The sequence below is a fragment of the Strongylocentrotus purpuratus genome, unplaced genomic scaffold (genome assembly GCF_000002235.5).
Source record: "Strongylocentrotus purpuratus isolate Spur 01 unplaced genomic scaffold, Spur_5.0 spur5_scaffold_13, whole genome shotgun sequence".
Taxonomy (NCBI): domain Eukaryota; kingdom Metazoa; phylum Echinodermata; class Echinoidea; order Camarodonta; family Strongylocentrotidae; genus Strongylocentrotus; species Strongylocentrotus purpuratus.
The window spans coordinates 34,574,380-34,596,049 of record NW_022145598.1 but is presented as its reverse complement, the minus strand read 5'-3'; the positions used below and the strand labels follow the sequence as shown (position 1 = coordinate 34,596,049).

At 38.7% G+C, this 21,670-nt stretch overlaps 1 protein-coding gene across 1 annotated transcript; it reads left to right on the top strand.

Annotated features, from left to right (window-relative positions):
• Window positions 1–421: 421 nt before the first annotated feature.
• Window positions 422–21,513, top strand: LOC100893529 (scavenger receptor cysteine-rich domain superfamily protein). The gene is made up of 10 exons (XM_003724549.3): window positions 422–518; window positions 4,158–4,484; window positions 7,663–7,977; window positions 10,722–11,045; window positions 11,941–12,255; window positions 13,662–13,994; window positions 16,371–16,697; window positions 17,788–17,918; window positions 19,347–19,557; window positions 21,284–21,513. Exons 1-10 carry the CDS (start codon window positions 437–439, stop codon window positions 21,364–21,366), a joined length of 2,448 nt encoding a protein of 815 aa, XP_003724597.2. The 5' UTR covers window positions 422–436; the 3' UTR covers window positions 21,367–21,513.
• The last annotated feature ends 157 nt before the right edge of the window (window positions 21,514–21,670 follow it).

Genomic DNA, 21,670 nt, shown 5'->3' with positions numbered 1-21,670 from the left:
ATGAAATAAAACTAATCTGAAAGTGAAACATGTTTGGATGAATTCCTGGCAGTATTATTGTACAATATCGACCTATACTTAAAATGAGTACTCATTGAGCACATATTTGATTTCTTTCAAATAAATATTTGTCTATAGTCAACGTTTGAGCTGTCGCTTAATAACATAATACCCCAAAATAACCCAAAATATGTCGGCCATTTAAAGAACGCCATTTACTTGAATACGCTATAACACTGTGTGACGTCATAACGACCTATATTGGTCAAAATTGTATGCAAACATGACCTCAAAATGTCAATATTGACATGCCATCACGTGATGTCCGCATGCGAGATGCTGGTATAAGAGATGCATTGCTCACTTTTTACTTGCTCATAGTGTCAGAATACTTCATTCAATAACAGGTGTGTCTCATAAATCGTGAAATATAAAGATGGGGACATTTCTTCCTATACTTCAGATACTAGTCTGTATGCATGTACTATGGTGGCGTGTACAAGGAATGACTACCGAATGTGAGTATGACCAACGTGTAGTATAGAACCAGACGCCAGTATATACCGTGCGTCCCAGAAAGAAGGAAACCCCAAAACAAACGGTGATTGCGAGAAAAACATGAACTGTTTTTAATCAACATTTTGCTTTTCATAAAAAAGAAGTAATATGGTCTCGAATGATAAATTGGTGACAATAATTCATACACTCTTCTCTGAGCAACATTGTTTTAAAACGGCGTGTCAAATCCATTAGTGCCAGACTGCCAGATAATGTTTCTCAGTGTAGCGTGTATAGATTTGTATAATTTGAAAGCATAATGCATCTACTTGATGTAAAGACATATCAGGAAATATATTTCTACAGCTCACAGTTTGCTCTAGGACGCAATGTGTATATTAATAATAACTTCGATTATTTCTACAATTTAGACTTAAAGGTGACGGATTAATGGCTGTATATAAACGCATTGTGAGGAGCATTCTCATCTAGTGGTGGCGGGGGAAGGGGGTTTATCGTTTATATTCCGTGGCGTGTACAAGGAATTGCAAACCAATATGAATTTGAAATACGTATATAGAATCAGACGCCATTAAACGTAACATGGATAATAACTTGGACCGTTTCTATGATTAAGACATCTTTGTTTTAGACATATACGTGTAATGTACATGTACGGAATGCGACATTGATTGTTTTCCTTTTCTCTAATTTATTATTCTTGCTATTCTGTGCTATCGTTTGATGTAAAATCACATGGACTGAAAAAGAAGGCCTTTGGGTTATAGCTATTTAATTAATCTTTCTCATTTCATGTCATGCCTGTAACTCATTTCAAACCTTCCTGTTGTTTCATATTCACTTTTAGCCTTTTTTGTGGCAGGAGAGGGATGGGGTAATATAAGAAAAATTATGCAATAGGCCATTTCCGTAATGTAACCAAGTTTAATGCATAGATCTTTGTAAAGTGTTTCTAAAAGTACAAATCATGTCATCCACCTGTCATGAATTTTTTTGTTTTTCAATATTTCGAATTCAAATGGCATATAATATACGTTGTTAGGTAAGGCAAGATATAATGTTCGTCCTACTTGGTAACAACTAATGCAATTTGCATTCTGACTACTGAGATATAACTATTCGTAACACGTGACTGAAACATATCGTATCTAATACTTAAGACCTTTGCAATAAATATGGTTGCATGAAAATTTAAAATTTACAAAGACATTACGAAGTATACTCGCCATAAAAAAAGAAGAAGGTGAATTTCACTCCTTTATTCCCCTGTAAGTCACGTCAGTGATCACTTGTTTAGGAAGGAGTATCAATATATTTTAGAGTGGTCTCTACAAAGACAAGAGTGAATTTCACTAAATGTTTACTACATTTTCACTTTTTAGAGGTAATGCCAGTGATCATTCGATTTTTCTTTTGAGAGAGAGTTTTTTTTAAAAATATTTTGATTATGAACTGTTGTTTTTCTAACGAAGAGATATCACAATACGTTCTCTTGATGGGGAAAAGAAACAAACACATATTAACACATTGTATGATGGAACCGGGTGGTTTTTGTTTTGAAATTGAACCTGTTATTCTAAGTATACTAAACAATTTGTATTAATAATGCCTTGGTGTTTAGACATGTCTGTCAAGAATAAATTGTATCTTCACAATCACGTCATAAACAGAGATCAGAGCAATTTCTCTGTTGTGCCTTTGTTGGTGAAAGAGGCTGTAACGCGTACTCATCTGCCCGCAATGTATTTTTCATTTTCTAAGAAATGTTATTTCTGTTGTTTACTTGGTAGCAAATCTACGGGGGAATTGGGGAACCTCCACCCCCCATATCGAATTGAATAATTTGAAAAGACTGAAATGAACTTCATAAATTACAAAGAAAATGAAGGTTAATGAATTTGTCTGTAAAAAGCAACTTGGAGATAAGCTTGAATTATACGTCACAGTGTTATAAATTCCTGGGGGTGATTGTCATTGAGGGTAGTTGTCCTCCGGGGGTTATTGTCCTCGGGGGGGGGGGGGGGGGGGTAGTTTTCCTCAGGGGTAGTTGTCCTCGGGGGGGGGGGGTAGTTCTCCGGGGGGTAATTTTCCGGGGGGTAATCGTCCTACGGGGGTAGTTTTCCGGGGGGGGGGGTAATTTTCTGGGGGTGATTGCCCAGGAGGTAATTGTCCTGATACGGCATTGTTTACATCAAGATTATGTATATCCGTTGTTTTAATTTTTTTTTTACCTATGATGAGGACGTCAGCTTAAGCTGTGCTTAATAATATGACGACCCCTGGTTTTATGTGTGATTTTATGTGACATTATATGCTTAAAAGATCACATATTTGTAATGATGTACATGGAAAATAAATGAACATCAAATAAAATTAAATCAATACCTATAGAAAGTATGACCATTCAGTAGTCAACAGCTTCAATACTCTCTCCGTTATCTCCTACATATTCAGCATGAATTTTTTTTCAATTTTGTTTAGTTATGCTTGTGTTTTATAAAAGCAAAATAGTCATGTATCATTTGAATGAAAATTTCCTGATTAATACAAAATACAAAATAAAAATCGATGCGTATTAAAAAGGATATCTACCTTTCATAGCTTTAAAAATATTTTAAAAGTTGTAAAAGAAACATTCTCAACAGACTTTTTCAAAATCCTGGTATTTAATTTTCCGGGAAAAAAGGACTATCCAATAAGAACGGGTCACATTTCTCTGAATTAAGTACATAGAAATCTCTTTAAAAGGAAAAATTAAGCAGAATTTGGCCAAAATCTTTTCTAGACACATTTTTGTGAAACATTGCTGAAGCTATCCTCTGCCAGCGCTCTTTGCAGAGAATAACGAATTATTGTGCAGTTTCAGAAATGGTATTATGCCTGAGCTTTTGTCAAGCTTTTCATTTTTTCAGTCTATATAAAATTATATTCAAATAATTGTTTAATATACCCTCTATCCGATATCAAGTTCACGTGTGGGCATAATAAGATCGTGACGCGAAAATTAAACAAAAAAGTTTCAAGCCTTGTAATCCATCAGTTCTCTGATATAGCTTAGAATATTTCGACGTTACCTACAGTCTTTCTCAATGAATTGTGATCCTTATTATAGCGTTTCCAAGGCAAATTCGCAAAAGGATATATGTGATTAACAAGGCGTTCTTCTTTGGGAATGCTTTGCAGCTAAAAGAAATAAAAACGATTAATCTTCTTTTTTTAAATGTTTAATTATTTAACTATCCCTCAACACGAGAACTTTATTTACATCATGATCAGATATATATAAATATATGTTTATCTGTAGTCTGTTCTATTTTTATTATCTGGTGAATAAACTATTTGATGTTTGTGTACTCAGTGTGTTACTGTGTTTGTCATGATTATGTGAGCATCAAAACGTTTGGGACAAAGTGTGTCAATACTGTGCAGATGTATGTATGTATTCTTTGAAAAAAATTCGCTTATAAAGGACCTGTACTGTAGGATTATATCTGTGGTCATTTCACACGTCGTAAACACTCTGCTTTTGTCGTTATGTTTTGTCATCTATCTCTTCATTCCAAGTCATTTTATTCTTTTAATCATCTCGATATCTCTCTCCTTCATAAAATTATATATTCTCTATCTTCAATAAACAGCTCCTGAAGTTATTGGTGCCCGTCTGGTTGATGGATCTCGTAAATCAGAGGGAAGAGTTGAAGTTTACTACGAAGGACAATGGGGCACCGTCTGTGATAATCTTTGGACTATCAGGGAAGCCAGTGTGCTTTGTAAACAATTGGGTTATACTGGAGCAGATGAGGTTGTAATAGCCGGTCAGTTTGGACAAGGAGAAGGCGATGTACTACTGGATATGGTACAATGTACTGGTGATGAGGCAAACCTGTTTGAATGCTCACACAGTGCGATTCGAACCACCGCTTGTGACCATTCGGAAGACGTGGGCGTGGTCTGTACTTCTTCAGGTTAGTCTTTTACCCCTAGCCCTGTCATATATATTTCATAAATCATAATACATATATTATTATTCATTGTGTATATTGTAATATATCACATAATATTAGGCCTATATATCATAAAAACGGCATATTATTGTAATTGTTATTATTCTTATTATTAATATTAAACACCACCAATACTATAACTAATACTAGGCCCTACTACTGTTATTTTTCTTTTCCGTTTTTCTGTTCACAATAATTTTTGTAAGTAACCTCACTCATGTCCGCGTTTGATGTGCCTGTATTCATCGGGCATTGTCATCTGTTTAAATAGGTACATGTAGATCTGACTCTTTTTATCAATTTGTTTATAATTAGGTTTATGCTTCAAATACTGTATCTCTGTTAGATTTCAGATTTACATTTTTGAAAGGAATTAAATTTTGAATTGGTTTGAATGGAACTAAATTATTATTACTATATACATTATTATCATAATTATCATTAATATCATTATTATTATTATTATCTTTTCCATTACTAAACCTCCCCTAGCCACACAAAAAAAACAACACTATATAGGTCTAAGATTTAGTGTTACATGGCATAATGTACTCGTTCGTTCGCACGAAGAATATCAAGGAGTAGATCATATAAATAGGAAGATCCTTATTTAACCAACTGATGGTCTAATCATCGAGCTCTCGAAATGCAGAAGCACCATGAGGGGTATTTGTAGATAGGACAAGCATTGGTGGCGTGATCTATAGTTTGGATCATTCCACAGGCACAGTTTTGTGATAAATCAGCTCAAATTGTATGCAGGACATATTGTGTAAGGCCAACTCCAGTTCTGATACGGTTGAGGGTGACCCAGGCTTTTCTTGAGAGGTCACTGCCACTTGGTTTTGCACAGGGCTCTGGGAGGAACTCCTTCAAGTTGGTAGTAGAAGAATTCCACTGGTCTGACCAGCGTTTTGCTATCCATGTGGGTTAGGTGCAGGGGGCTTCTCAAGCGGCAGTTCAGCAGCCTGTGTTGCAGATTGTCTTCAATGGAGACGCTGTCCTTCAAAGGCAGAGGGGGCAGGAACAAGGCATTTATCTCTGTCATGCTTTGGGGAAAGCTTAATGTGCTGCAAATCTCGTCTGAGCTGAGCTGGTGGTATGCCAGACAGTATTGGCAGGGTGCTGGAAGGTTTTTGAGTGAGTGTCCCGCTGATTAGTCTCATATCTCCACTGGGGACAACATCAACCTTATGTACATGGGTGCTGTGGCTCCATGCGGGTGCGGCATATTCGGCGGTGGAGAAGGCAATGGCTAGGGTAGAGAAGCAAAGGGTGGTAAAATCAGCTCCCCATCCGGTCCCAGCAAGCTTCTTTAGGAGAGACACTCTGGCTTGGGTTTTTTGAGCTGTGGCTGTGCATGCTTGTGGATGGTGAGGTTTCAATCAAGAGTGACACCTGGGTACTTTGGTGTGGGGTCGAGTTTCAACCTAGTCCTATTTAGTGAGATATTCAACTCTCGGTAGGCTCATCTTGAGATGCCATCTGTTGGTTAATAAAGCTACCATGCCCAGGTCCTTCGCCTGTGATGTTTCGATTGCCTCGGAGGAGCGGTTGTCAAACCCCAGTGTGGTGGCATCTACATAGGAATACTGAATGGCATATCAGAAACATATATGTTGAGAAGTATCCGAATGAGGATAGAGGCTTGCGGCACACCATTGCGGAATCTCCATTCCTGCTGCATTCGCCGTTTCAAGAATAAATAACCGGTCTTGTACAAGCAGCATGATAATACTGTGTAAAATGCCGCAGTAAAGCTATGGTCACAAATCAGAGCAGCGACCGACCAAGTAGTAGCCTGTTCGGTCGCCGCGGAGAAGTCGAGCAGGCTGTAGAGCCCAAGCGATGCCTGGGCGGTGCCCTGTCGATTTCCCGTCGGTCGACGGTCAATTTTAGGTCAATACTGGGCAAAATCGGAAAGCTTCTCCGGGCGGCGTGCCAATGCCCCTCCGATACCCGAGCGGTATCCCACCGGCCACCGGCTAATTTTAAGGAAATTGCCCGGCAGCTGGCCAGTGATCGACGGGGCGCCAAAATACGCTTGGTGATCGGGCGTTCGCCGCCCGGACACCGACCAAATCGAGCGTTCGCCGTCGAGCGAGTTAGGTCAAAAATCAAAGCCGCTAGGTCAAAGGTTGCTGACCGAATTTGAACTCGCCGCCCAGTGACCGACTGATCCCCCAGCGGCGACCGGGCGGCGACCGAGCGGCGACCGAGCGGCGAACGCTCAGCAGCCTTTGACTTAGCGGCTTCGATTTTTGACCTAAATCGCTCGACGGCGAACGCTCGATTAGGTCGGTGCACGGACGGCGACCGCCCGGGCACCGAGCCTACTTTGGGCGGGTAGTAAAAGTGAGCAGGCGCCGCCCGAATTTTAACTCCGCGCTAAAATTTCAGCAGCGACCGAGCGATGCCCTAAAAACAAGCGGTCACCCATGACCATTGTTATTCATATTTCGGCAGTGCTATTCTATCGTTATTTAAAAATATTTATCTTGATTATTTCCTGTTTGTTTTAAATATGTGATTTGATGTACCATTGTCATTTTTATGTTAATTCGATGTATTTACATCGTTCACACGGCCCCAACGGAAATCAGTCTTGTAACTGTTTGGGCTTTTTAACCGTGTATAAATAAAGTTATCAATTCAATTTAAAAGAAATGTGGGGTGTCCTTGCTGTCAAACAGTAACACTAGCTCTTTGGATTCAAGCCATTCAAAAATGAGCTTTCCATTCTGTTCGATGGACGCAGGCTATGTTATAATGGAACACACTCCGCGTCCCTCGGATAGGACGTTAAATGGAGGCCCCTAGTAGGGGAGGGTCATCACTTTTGTACGTCAAGAACCCACTGCGCTATCCGTTCCACTCCCAGGAACAGGTGACGCCAAATACTTCATACCAAGTCCTAATAATGATGATGTAAGTATTAAAGAACCACACCAACAATGATAATAATAAAAATGAATTTTGTGGAAAATACAGGCATTCAAAACCATGATCGTCTGGTGGGTCCTTGGGTGGCAAAATTATCCAAAAATTCGATAAATCTAAGAAGATCTAGTTGTTGAGTGATGACTCGCTGTAGACTTTCCTTACCACATTGTTTTTTCCTTTTTTACAATGTACATAGGTTCTGTAAGACTGGGGGATGTTACATCATTTGGTAAAGGCAGACTGGAATACCTGGATGAGAACCAAGGCTGGGGAACTGTGTGCAACCAAACCTGGAGCCAATCAGAAAGCACAGTAGCATGTACTCAACTGGGATTCGACCCTCGTCGTGCCCTTGATGCCTTCCCCGCCTCTGGAGAAGACAACCTGCCGATAGTGCTTGGAGGCCTTCAATGTTTCCAACAAAATAGATTAGATGAATGTGAGAGGGATGATGACTGGACACCTGATAGCTGTACGCATGCGCAGGACGTCGGGGTACAATGCAAACCCCGTGAGTATATAGAGTAACGGATTGCTAACGTCATATTCGCTCGACGCCAACTTCATTACAACAACCCAATGAAACGCGTATATTAAATTAAAAACACGTTTCAATTGCGAACTTGTTGTTGTTATATATACACTGTTGGTCATAACGGTGGAATACATTTGTTTACCCCAAAGCTAAAGCATGTGTGTGCTACTATGTTAATCAACTAGGGGACCTACGTCCTAATAAGTCATAACTGACATTGAAAATTGATTGCATTTTATTTGTTTTTTTTTGTATTTGTGGGGGCGGCGACGTACCCTAACCCCCGCTGCATACAGTCATGATTCAGTGGCTAAGCAATGGCCTCGTTGCTTTGAGCCCCCAGGATCAAAACCGTGTCGATATGCTTTATGAGTGCCCTTTTATGAGGCATTAATCCTCATTACTGTCAGTTATGACTTAAGGACGTTAGTCCCCTAGTTAATTAGCATAGTAGCATACACATGCTTTAGCAGTCATGCAAAAAACAAACACTCACAAATTATTATTCAATAAAATCTGAGAATGTATACTATTATCTAGATCTAGTAGAAATAAATCATTGTTAAAATCTTTCCATAAATCGGGGTAATTTTTTTTTTATTCCACCATTATATGACGGTTTCTTGAATCGACGGCCAGGTTACTGATTTGACAACAGAGCCTGCGCATGAGGTTCACCACGAAATCATTCAAGCAACGGACTTGAATTTTCGTAATGTAACCAAAATTATTGCATACGTCTTTGTAAAGTCTCTCGACATGAATTATCATTAATTAGCACACTTTCGCACGCACCAATGACCTTATAGAATAATAAGCCAGTTCACGGTTGCTGTCTGAGCATGAGCAGATAAAGGTCATTGCAGAACAAATTTTGAAATACACAGAGACGAAATACTGGATACGTGCTCATGAAAGTTATGTAACATTATTCATTCATGCACATTCAGTGCACTCCATTGTACACAGGTGGAAGTATTCTTTGAAAAGGGTGAACAAAGGCTATTTATAAAGCACCTCCATCGCTGTAGGAGTGATTATTTCAAAATGTACAAAGTGGGACCTCTTCATGTGTTGAAGATCTGTGGATATTCGGGGTCATTGCAGTAAGGTGCTAACCGTGAACTGGTCTATTAGAAGGCCATGATCTTTTTAAGCGCTGTGCGTTGTAACTGTGGAATATTATGAGGAAATTGGGGAAAAACGGAATTTTAAATCACAAACAATCCAAATATAACCTCTATCGGGTAATATCAACATGTTTTTCAAAATAAAACACAGTACACGGAACAACAATTTCCGATTATAAACCAGAACTGCACATCGGTTTCCCATGATTTAAGCGATTTATTATCTTCTGAACATGTATATTAACACGTGTAAATTACTTTCTTGACTCTGTCCCGGCTGATTGGAGCCGGATCTCATGAGTTCGAAGTAAAGACACATGTACGGAATGTTATTGAGTCGACAATGCCGGAGACAATCACAATGAATTCCTTAAACAAAATGACAAATGCCCATCCGTGATAGGTACATGGTGGTCATACTTAACTACAACTAAAGACAACTTAAGAAATATAATTATTTGTATTTACAGGTGAATGAACACTATGAACATGACGGACAAAGAAAGAGGACAACATATACAGTTCCTCTTTCTACCCTCAACAATTGCTGTGGTAGACAAAGGAGCATCCCTTCACTGATATTATGTAAAAATGTGTAGAACAGGTGTCACATGCATAATCATCTGTTCTACACATTTTTACATAATAGCAGTGAAGGGATGTTCCTTTGTCTACCACAGCAATTGTTGAGGGTAGAAAGAGGAACTGTATATGTTGTCCTCTTTCTTTGTCCGTCATGTTCAGAGTGAAAGTAATTGGTATCGAGGTTCTTAGAGGCACAATGAAAGATGTTTCATCTTTGTGTATTTAGCCCGCGGCTTTTTAGCTTTCCATAAAGCACCGAAGTGGGACCTCATACTGGCCAAGTTGCTGGTTCGAAACAATGCTGCACTAAAAAATGGCGTGGTGATCACACCAGCGACAAACAATGACCGTTGCATGTATGATTTCGCGGTGAATCTCGCGTGTGTAAGTTTGACGACCAGCGAATGTGACGTTAGGACTTCAGTACCCTAATAAATGAGGTGCGAATACACATGTATTGGTCAACAGTAAAGGTTTGAATTGGAACATTCAAGTAGACCGGTAGCCCACGAGACATCAAAAGCAAAGAGATACATTAGGAAATAGATCGAGCATGATAGAAAGATTCAAAAGGTCTTCAAAACCGACGTACAACAAAAACTATATACCATACGTATGGTGTATGAGACTGATACAAGAAACGAGTTTCATACGGAAAAGCATGTGTATTGGTTTGTTTAATTGTTTGTTAATTTGTCTGTTTTTAATGTACATGCAAGCGAACTGCAAATAGCTTGTATCTTTCAAAAGTTGTACCGGACAATGTTAAAATCATTTGCATTTGATTACAAGTTTTAAATATTATATGCTTCGTGTGTAAAGAGTAGATCTTGCATATAATCTTGAATAAGTCTTTGTTTTAATATAAAATATAATTGAGGGGTGACTTATTGTCTATTTTAATGTACACAAAGAATATCATTCTCGCATCTAAATCAATGGTATGTTTATTAATTTTCAATTATCGTTATGTTAACTCTCTTACTATCAATACACTTCTCGAAGCTGTGGGCCTCAGTTTGACGTCAGACGAAAATTTCGCAGGAATTCCTTACGTATATTATGGACGGACCTGGGGATCATTCTGCTTGGACAATTGGAACATCAACGCAGCTCGTATATTCTGCATTAACCTTGGTTTTCAAGATGCAGTATTTATAAGTAGCACGACAGGAGGTCCAGCGACTCCACCGAGTACGATTGTAAACACAATCAACTGTACAGGAGACGAAGAATACTTCACCGATTGTCCTCAGATAGAATGGGCCTTTCAAGGAGAATGCAACCAGAACGCTCGACCCGCTGTTGTGTGTCAAGAGGGACAAAAATGTAAGTCCCCCTTCTCTACATCCATTTGTAACTGTTCTGTGCTTTGTATCTTTGTACCTATTTCTGAGAGATGGATAATCGGTAGGAGGTGCAAATTTACTTTTGCTTTCTTATCTTTCAGCTAGTATGTTATTAGATATGGTCTGAAACATTACATTAAATCACCTGGAAACCTCCGGTTGATTATAGTCTATTACCGAGGCAAGTTAATTGATAATAATAATAATAATAATAATAATAATAATAATTATAATAATAATAATAATAATAATAATAATAATAATAATAATAAGACAATCCTCTATGCGCTTACTACATTCATACAATTTACATTATCAAATAAAAATTACATATAATGACTACATTATTACATACAAATTAGAGATAATTGCATTATTACACATTACACATTAAATTACAGTTAGACACTACTTCTGAAACCGGATACATGTACAAGCGAATACCCGCAAAACAGCGAATAACGCACCGGGAATATAGTGCTCTTGATCATCGTTCATTGCGTGACAAAATGTGCACAAAAGTCGAGGAACTCAACCTGCTGTTCTCCTCGATGAACAATCTTTAAAACTAATGCTGTAGATATATTTATTTCACATTTTTGCCATTTGGAATGATCTTAACAATGTGGATGCTAAAGAACTAAACCAAAGTATTATTTTATCTCAAAAAAACTATATCGACACTAGATTGACTGCGAAAAATCCGCCCCATGCCTTTCCCATACTACCTTGCAGTGAAAATTGAGGGCGCTATACTCACTGAGAGATAATGCTGTTTTCCAAGTATTTGCCTGTTTTCGTATTTCTGAAGCCGTATCTGCATAACTGTTAATAAAAGTCATTATTAACTTCTCATGTAATTACACTGTTTACAGCCCTCGACATCATCAACCCGATTCCTGGTTACCTTGAATACGGTCGAGTAGAAGTGACCATCAACAATCGGCTGAGAGGCACCATCTGTAACAGTACGTGGGACCAGGCTGCAGCTAATGTGGTCTGTCGTGATGTTGGTTTTAAGCGAGGAGCGCGAAGGTTCTTCACCATCGGGGGAGGGGCTGCCGGAGACATATTCGACAGCGTACACTGCACTGGGGATGAAGAAAGTTTTAGCGATTGTCGGAGTGAGTTGGTCCCAGACTCACGAACGGACTGCGATCACACTCAAGACGCTGGTGTCGAATGTGTAGGTAAGCGTGGTTTTGGTAACGTATTCAAGGCTTGCACAGATATAACGCGGTAACTGAACACCGAATACAGAAGAAAAAAAAAAACCCGCGCGCGGTTTTATTTACGTGTAACTAAATGGCAACTACGCGCAACAAAGGAATTATGCCTATACTTTGAAGCCTTTTAACAGTCGGGAGCCACCAATATTTGATGGTAATTTTTCCATTTTATTGTTTAAGCTAACCTTAAAGGTACTATGCCCCATATGCAGGCCAAAATGAAAAGGTTAAATTCCAACGGCATTTAAAAGATAATACTAATTTAGAACTTCTCTAAAGAAAAGGGGGCTTGAAAATGTCTTTAAGTGGGAAAATAACGACCATTTAGTTGTCGAATCGACTTAAAAGCTAAAGAGCCAGTAATTAATCGTCTGACTTTCAGACCGTTTTACCGAATGGTCGTACGTTTTATGCTGCGCAAAGATTCATTCAGTTTGATTTTGGCCATCACAAGAAGTGGGTTATTGATGTAGACAAATGCTCATGTACCCTTTACAGCTCATTTTAGGTATTTTATTACCAAAGAAGAAAAAAAGCCAGTCAGTCACTCAATAGTGTCGTGACAGTGAAGTCTAGCAAGTAAACGGGTTTCCTTGCATAAATTAAATATTAGGACACTGCTAACTTGTAAATTTCACAGATAGGACATACATAACATATTCATAATTCCTGCAAATTTCTACAGAATTTGATGTTGGCCGCAAAAGGGACATAGTATCTTTAATTAGTGATAATGTAAAAATAAGATGTCCCTCAGCTTAGCCTTAACTTGCACCCATAACCCTGCGCGGAGAGGCAGGTAACCTAAAATGCGTCCGAAATCACCCCTTCTTGCAAGCCGACAAACATTTCACAGTGGTTTCAGGGTTCGCTAGTGGACTCTTCTTTCTTCTCAGGTATACTCAAATGTTGCATTCTTTCACTAATATTTGCCTTTAAACACATTTGTTTAAAAAAAAAATCATGCACATGCGAGTGTTAAAAGACATCCTCTTTCACGTGAAATTTCGAGATAAGATTTTAGGGAAAATTTGGGGCTCCAAACACTTTAATAGGGGGGCTTTATAATCATGGTTTTATAGGAAAAAGTAGTGTGAAGCGTACACACTGTCATGCAAAAATAACTTGCGGTTTGCCATCTCATATCTGGACGAAGCTATATAGGTTTAGGCAGGTGTATTTGTGGGTAGGTCTATGGTTCTTCACACCAATTACAAACCTAATTTTTGTCTGAGCTTTTCAAACTGTTTCTGAATACCATATAATTACAGGGAATAACATCAGAATCACTTATCCGAACTTTTCATGCAAGAGTGCCCTGAAGTTATCATCATATGTTTCGATCTCGTTCCATCTGTCCTGTCTAGCAAACGACGACTCATTGATTGACTTCGTAAGCGGTGCCGGTTCCTTTGAGGGCGTGGTGTATTACCGAGTAGAGGGTCGACGTGCGTTGATTTGTGATCAAACATGGACTGACAAGGAAGCCACTGTGGCATGTCGTATGCAGGGATACGAAGGTGGGACAGCAACCAATGTGGTCGATCTAGGACCAGAGGATTCTACTGATATCTTTCAATGGGATATTGTGTGTAATGGTGATGAGGAAAGACTAGAAGACTGCACTGTGACTAAGAGAGACACCCCGACCTCATGCGCTCCTGAAAACATTGCTCAGGTCAGATGCGGACCAAATAAAGGTAAGATATCAGTTTGATCATCTCGTTCTTATAGTGTGGTATGCCGGTATGGTATGGCATTTTTTGCCAATGTTGATTTTTTTTTGCTATTTTGGCTTCAAAAGGGTCCCAATTGGCCAAAAATGATGGGGTTCAAATTTTCAGACCCCTCCTTCATTTCCTGGGGGGTCCATATTGGGCGTCAAATTGGCATATATAACGCGCAATAGGGAAATTAGGTCTCTTCGGGAAAATTTGAACCCCATCAACTTCTGATAGCTTGGACCCCAATGAATCCAAAAATTAAAAAATTAAAAAAAAGAAGAAAAAAAAAGAAAAGAAAAAGAAAAAAAAAAGAACTTTGGCAAAAAATCCTACGGGAGCTGTTTCGGTGACATACCGTACCACACTATTACCATTGGGTAGGCTTAATCAATCCTAATGATGTACATGAGCATCCTACAAGGCAAGTAGACAGTGGATTTTTACGTGTGCCTAGATTTCAAACAGATTGTAGTGTAGCCCAATTGTTTCTTCTATATTTGAATGGAATAATCTAAATAATTCAATATAATCTTTGTCAGTTCAATTTCTTTTGCCAAGCTATAAAAAACATACAGGGTAAAACAAAAGCAGCATACAAAATGCGGTCCCCATTAATATTCTTCTTCTCCTTAGTATTTTCCGTGTATTCAGTATTTTCGTCAGGAAATCACATTCGTTTTGCACGTAGTGCTTGTTATCACTAGTTATATCCTTTCATCATACCCTTTCCTTTCAGATGCCATAGGCATAGTCTCTAGCATCTCATCAAGATCACTACTTTTTCGATTTTCGAAATCACTCATGCATAACCGTCCAATCGCCATTTTGTCCGTTTCTGGTCCGTTTTAAGGCCTTTCCTTCTTCCTTCCTCTCTCAACTATCCTATATCCTACAGAGTTCTAACAAATTCCTTCAAATAGTCCAAGATATGTTTTTCATCTGCGACGTATAACCTGACCTTTAAAATGCCATCTTCGCACTGAAAATTAAAATCCGAAACCGACTTCGTGAAAAATCTCTAAAATTTTTGAAAAATGGACCTCTAAAAATCTAAAATTGCCATAACTTTCTCATTCCATTCCCGTTTCGTCTCAATTTCTTGCAGTATCTTTATCTCACAATTGCACAAAGCCATGCTGAATTTAATGCTGCAATGAATATGCAAAAAATAAATAGCGCCCTTTAAAGTTCGGGGAATTGGCCTTCTTTTTCTGTGGCCGTTTCTCCATCTTTTCTGGCCCAAACCGTACCCTTTTTAGATTTAGATACTTGAAGATATGCCCTTTCTAGCCAAATACAAAATTATATACCATAACGCTGACCAAATTTGAGAAAGTTGACCTCCAAATTTGCCATTTTCAAGAAAATTACGAAATACCTTCATCTTGCTGTAAAATGACGATCCTTATACCAACGTCAATGAGACTTACCGTACACATGTATCCCAGCACGTGATAACTTTCGGCGATGTTTGGTAAAAATGTTATGACGTCAGCGCAATATTATTGCCCAAATGATGAATCTACTATGCATTACATAACAGCCAGTTTAATGCGTGCAATACATTGCACGCAGATGCCAATGGTGCCAAACTGACCGCAATGAAGTGTTCTTTCGCATGATACCAAAATATGTTATTATAGAAATATTTGAGTAAACTGCGTTTGAACAAGAGTCACTATACCAAGTTATAACACGTATTGGATATGACGTTTTTCAGACTGATTTTCGCCCCCTTCCCGTCCTTCTTTTCCTTGAAATTTTGCAATGATATTCCAAGTTGCCAACTAAAACTAAGATTTTATACTCTGCATGATTGTGTTAGTATTGGCGGCTGTTTGCGCCACAGCACGCGTCACCACATGTTCATCATGCGCCAAATCCCATTGGTTTTGCACACAGTGCTTGCGAACCCTTTCTAGGTCTTTTCCTCTTTTCAAATTCACTTCAAACTCCCTTCAAAGTCACTGTATTCTTCGTTCACCGGAATCTCTCATGCGTGACCGTCCAGGTGCCAATTTGTCCGTTTCGGGCCGTTTTGGTGGCCTTTCTTACGCCCTACCTATCTCCACTGTCACTTCTTACAAATTGCTCTGGATAGCCCGAGAGAAGTTCTTTCGTTTGAACCGTAGAAACACGTGCGTCATTGCACGCATATCGTTGTGACACAATTGTATGTCTAGTTATCCTTACTATTGTTATCATAATTATTGACATTATTATAATTATTGACATTATTATTATTATTATTATTATTATTATATTAATTATTAATGTTGTAGTTGTGATTGTTGTTATGAATATGTAATAATACAAAATAATCCACTTAATGCATTTTCTTTTTTAATCAAGAGTGGGACTTGCGGATGACTGGAAGTGAGTTTTCAGAGCAAGGACGGGTGGAAACCTACAAGGACGGAGAATGGGCCAGATTTTGGGTGATTCCTACCCCATTTGTGTACAATCCTATCTATAACAGGCTTTGTAAAGCAATAGGGTATGATGAAGCGTTGTATTCTTACAATGGAGCAGCACAGATGCCTTTCCAAGAAGCTTCACAGGATGCAGGGGTCTTGTGTCAGCTTCAACCCTTAGACAACAGCTTCCGGTGTCGTGCCCTAACTGATACGACTGGAAGTGGTTCTAGTTACGAGACAGGCATTGTGTGTAAGCCCTTTGGTAAGTCTGGTATCTGTCATAGGTTTCTCTTTGTTTTACCTCACTGCCAAGGGCACTTGCTTAAAACCGGGGGTATATACACATCCCTCTACGTTTGGGTACGGGATAGCTTGTCGAAATATACCTTACTTTTGTAGGGTACAAAATCAACCAGTCTGTCAGCAGAAGCCCCCAATTTCTTTTTCAAGGGAGAGATGTGAAACGGCAGGGATTTTCTTTTTAATAACTTGGTTTTTGTTAATATCTTCATATAACATCTTAAATGGCGTGACTTATGCCGAGATTACATTTGCCCCGGGCGACGCAAATTAATTTTGTTTACGATTTTTCGTGCGATTTTTCGGGCATCGTAGGAGGTAAGGGGTTACGATGTTTGTTTTAACATGATCTACGAGCATCGTGCAATTTCTTGTATTCGCCCTAGGGGGCAGGCCGGGGATAATCTGTATAGAGGCTGATTAAAAATCGTACGGAGCCCGTGCAGCTTCCGTGCAGAGGTTGAGGGGAAAAGACGCGGTGACCGCTCCAAAAAAAAATAAAAAATCGTGCGTTTGATGCACGATCAGCGCCAGGCCTCCGCGCGATGCCCTTGCGGGATTGTGAAATGCCACCTACGACATGTCTACGGGCTACGGGCTTACGATTCTTCAAATTTGTATAACTTCTCGTGAAACTAAATAGTTGAGGTCGCGGAGCCCGTTAATCAGTACGAAATGTTCACGACCACCTCCTGCCTCCACACGGAGGCCGCAAGGATACGGGCTCCGTATAGACTACTCACAGGCCAAATGTAATCCAGGAATAACGTATGTGATAATGGGAATGCTGCGGCGGCCCTATAATTGCTATTGGCCGTAGATATTAAAGACCCAACAGCTGCCGCGGCAAATGTGACCTAGGCATTACCAGGGAGGTGCTGGTACCTCCTTTTTCTTTTAATACGCATAATGATGATGTAATGATTTTAATGGGTTCTAGCGAATTTACTGTTTACTGTTCAGAAAATTGATATTTACATTTTTTATTTTTTTATCACAAGACGAAGTATATGATGTATGGGGCTTCTTTCTCTTTTCTGTTTCGTGTACAGATATTGTGGCATACCATCCAATAAGGTTGGTCGACATTAACACAAACGATATCAACAACCAGTCAGGACTTGTAGAGATCTACCATGACGGCCAATGGGGAAACATTTGCGACAATTTCGGTCATTCAGAAGTAAGTACACGTGGCAGGCGCCTTGCCGTCACTTCATATTCAGAGGTGTGACACATGATCGTTAGCGGATACAAAAAATGACGCCTAATTTTGCAGATTTCCAAGAACATTTTACGCCAAACATGACCCTTTTGACTTAAACGCGAGTACAAATAATTCTCCCCACACATTTACAAAATCTATCTTACTAGTATTTTCGCCAAAGTTTTAAGTACGCTTTAACATGTTTGCAAGATCTTGAAGATATGACTTTTTCAAATCAAATTCTTGCTCTTTTAAAACACATACCACCTTTTAGGCTCACAAAATAGCATAATCCTACGCTTATGTTTTTTTTTCTCAACATTCCCGAAATACCCATTTTAACGCGAAATGTCTATAACGATCATGCGTACTCAAAGACAATATGAAGTGACACCATCGACACCATGATGACATGGATTGTATTTTTCTCGTTGAATTACCAATGCACCATGTTTTAGACGGGCAAGAATCAAATTGTAAAGACTTGCCAAGTTGCTTTATTTTAAGACAACTTTTAAAAACTCGCCAAGCCGTCTTATTTTTGAACGAGGGGGCGAGTCGCTCATACGCGCCGAGGCGCCTTGTTTAAAGACGGAAAGGCGAGAAGGCGCATTGGCGAGTTTTAAAAAATCGCGATTTTGCTGCAAGTTTAAGATTCCATAAGTTACACACTCCGTATCAAATTCACAAAAATCAATAACTTCGCCTTTGTCTGTCTGCGTTCAGAATATATCTATCATGATCAATATGTCACGATTAACGGTCTTGTCTTTTAATTTGTCTTATTTTATGTATTATGTTACACTCGATTTGTAATATCTCTCGTTTTATTTGAGTCGTAGCGATAAGAATAAACCTTTTCTTTTGGTTTGAATTGATTTAATTTTCCGTATGATATATATATATATACATGCATATGAACATAAAACAATAGATTATTATTATTTAACGAGAGTACGGCTGGATTCCTCTCTTCAGAGTCATTAATCCGTCTTATTCGTCAAGTGCATACTTTACGTACTAGGCTGCGTCCAGCTGGAATGGAAACAAAATAGGAAGAAGAGACTGAAATCTTACAGGTCCAAGTACACTTCGTTCCCAATCAATGTCGCGATATTTACATAGAGGTTGCTTGGCAACTACTTAAAAACTCTGAAACATGACGCCGAAAGATATTCTTTTCTGAAACACACTACAACACAAGCCACTTGCAAGTGTAAGAACTGACCAATAATCACCGCGAAACAAAAAGGTGATTTTTTCCCTTCAGAATCACGGCTTTCACCTTTTGGTGGCCCTTTATTTGTCTATTTGTACCTGACCAATACCCCCTACAGGATTTTTACCTTTTCTTCTTTTCGACAACCCTAATATTTTCCTAATTCTCTTTGTGTGCGTGAGTAGCTTGTATGTTCCGACCTTGGTTATACGGACACGACGGATGCTACTAGTCTTGATGCACAGACGGTTGGTGATGGGAACATTGGGACAATGACCTGGTTCAGCACATCAGCCATTTTCACGTGTAACACCGTATTTGGATGTCAACACACAGCGTGGGGCGATCCCCTTGATGGGTGTGATCCAATGGCAGTTCGTTGTGTACCCGGAAGAGGTAAGAAGAAGATATGACCCAAAATGTTAAAGCCATACTGTTTTAGAAGAACTACCGCAAAACCCATCTAGCGCCATCTTAGGTCAGCTGTAGCAGCTATAGTCCGGCAGTATAAACTAATTTGCATACATAACAAGCTACGAAAGCTTGCAAAGAGGTCACAAACAGCTATAGTACCCCCCAAAAAAGTCTTGTAACTAATTGCTGCTTTCCTACACAGTGTGAGTTAAAAAAAAAAGAACCAGAAAATGGATTATTATTTTTAAAATCATTCATGAACAGTAAATTATTATACCTCTTATGAAAGAGTTTTAATTCTCTCTTTGCAGATCAAAGTAGCATCCCCAACAAAAGTAATCATGCCACACATATCAAAACACATAGAAAGTCATACTCAGTCTGTCGCACACACACAAGCATATAACCAAACACACACACACACACACACACACAATTCCGCGCACCCGCACACTCAGATAAATGTATAATACACGCAGTCAAGACATTATTACGTAATGAACATTTCTGTAAATCGCAAATTTTCCTAATTAATATCAAAATGGAATTCAAATTCAATCATAATACCATAATGAAAGTTTGGTGCATTAACATCACAATGAGTTGTTTCTCCCAAAGAACTCGGAGAGTCTGCATCTAAATGTGCTATGTGAGTGTCTGTGTGTGTGCGACTTTACTTCTGAATAAAGCATATGCAATGCATCTCATATGATACATTCAATTCATTCTCTCTCTCTTTTAATAATACTTTTGCGTAAGTCGATTTTTGCACTCTCGCAAAAAATGCCTCCCCGTCATCCAAGCGTGAATACATACCACACAAATATGATACCAACCGAATTGAAATATAACACTCTTTCAAAACATGTATTTGATTTGATTTATTTTCCACTCAAATGTCCACAAATTAAATGACATATACCTTACAGTAATATAGAACAAATGAATTATACAAGTGACGAAATACTGCCAAGTATGTTTGTAATCAAATAAGTTTACAGAGTACATTTAAAGTTGAGAATTAGACAAAATATTTTATATTGCTTGATTTAACTGAGAGTGAAAACAAGGGAATCTCAGAAAAGTTAGATAATCTTTCGTTCATAGCTGACTTTTAATATAGATGACAATTTTGATTGTTGGTTCTTGCATCGGGTCCTCTGTTTGCGAAGTGGGAATTAGATATTGGGCTATGCACTGTTTTTTGTTAAGTAGTAGTAGCTCTATACAGAGCGAATTTATTTTTCATTTCGTTTTCACATAATATAAACAATGACAAACAATAATAAACTTAATGCTATAACAGAAGTGAGCATTGCAATATATTTGACATTATTTTGGTCATTGTAATGCAAAATTATTTGGTAACAGGAAATGAAAAAAACAAATTTACTTGAAAACAATGCTTATTAGGTGTAGGTTCGCACATTAAAAATTAAACGTTATACATGTATAACTTAATTTGTTGGCAAGTACTGTTGGCAAGTACATCATAAGATGGTGCTGTGCAATAAAGAGTTTGCTAGGGCAAACAGTTCAGTCCAGTATCGCTTGAAATAGACATTTGATTATAGGAAATATCGAACTTGCAAGAAACGTCAATGTTTCAATACTTCGTAAACATTATTGTTACTACCACGCGAACAATTTACTTTTGTGTCTTTTTACAATTATTGTACTTTTTCCTTTTTTGTCAAATGTTGATCAGCTTCATCTTTGGAGGGTTTGGCATTATCCCTCATCATCATGGTGGTCGTCGTTACGGTCGATCTCGGATTCGTCGTGGTCTAAAGGCTACAAGAAAATCTTAGATCTAAATGAGCATCATTCCGGTGGCTACATGTTGTTTTCCCGAAGGTTCATGAACCCGGAGGTCCGTGGTTCCGGAAGTACGTTCCTGCGACGCACAGTGGGCCAGGGAGGAACCAAAGTGCGCCAAAACTCATTTTTGGTGATTTTTTTCTTCAATTTTTTTCTTGCCTAGTTGAAAGGTAATACATTGAGGAATACCTCGGTAAAATATTTAATTCCGGTATGCACAATAAGGGTATAAATTTACTCCTTCAAACAGCAAAATCCTACATATTCACCGGTT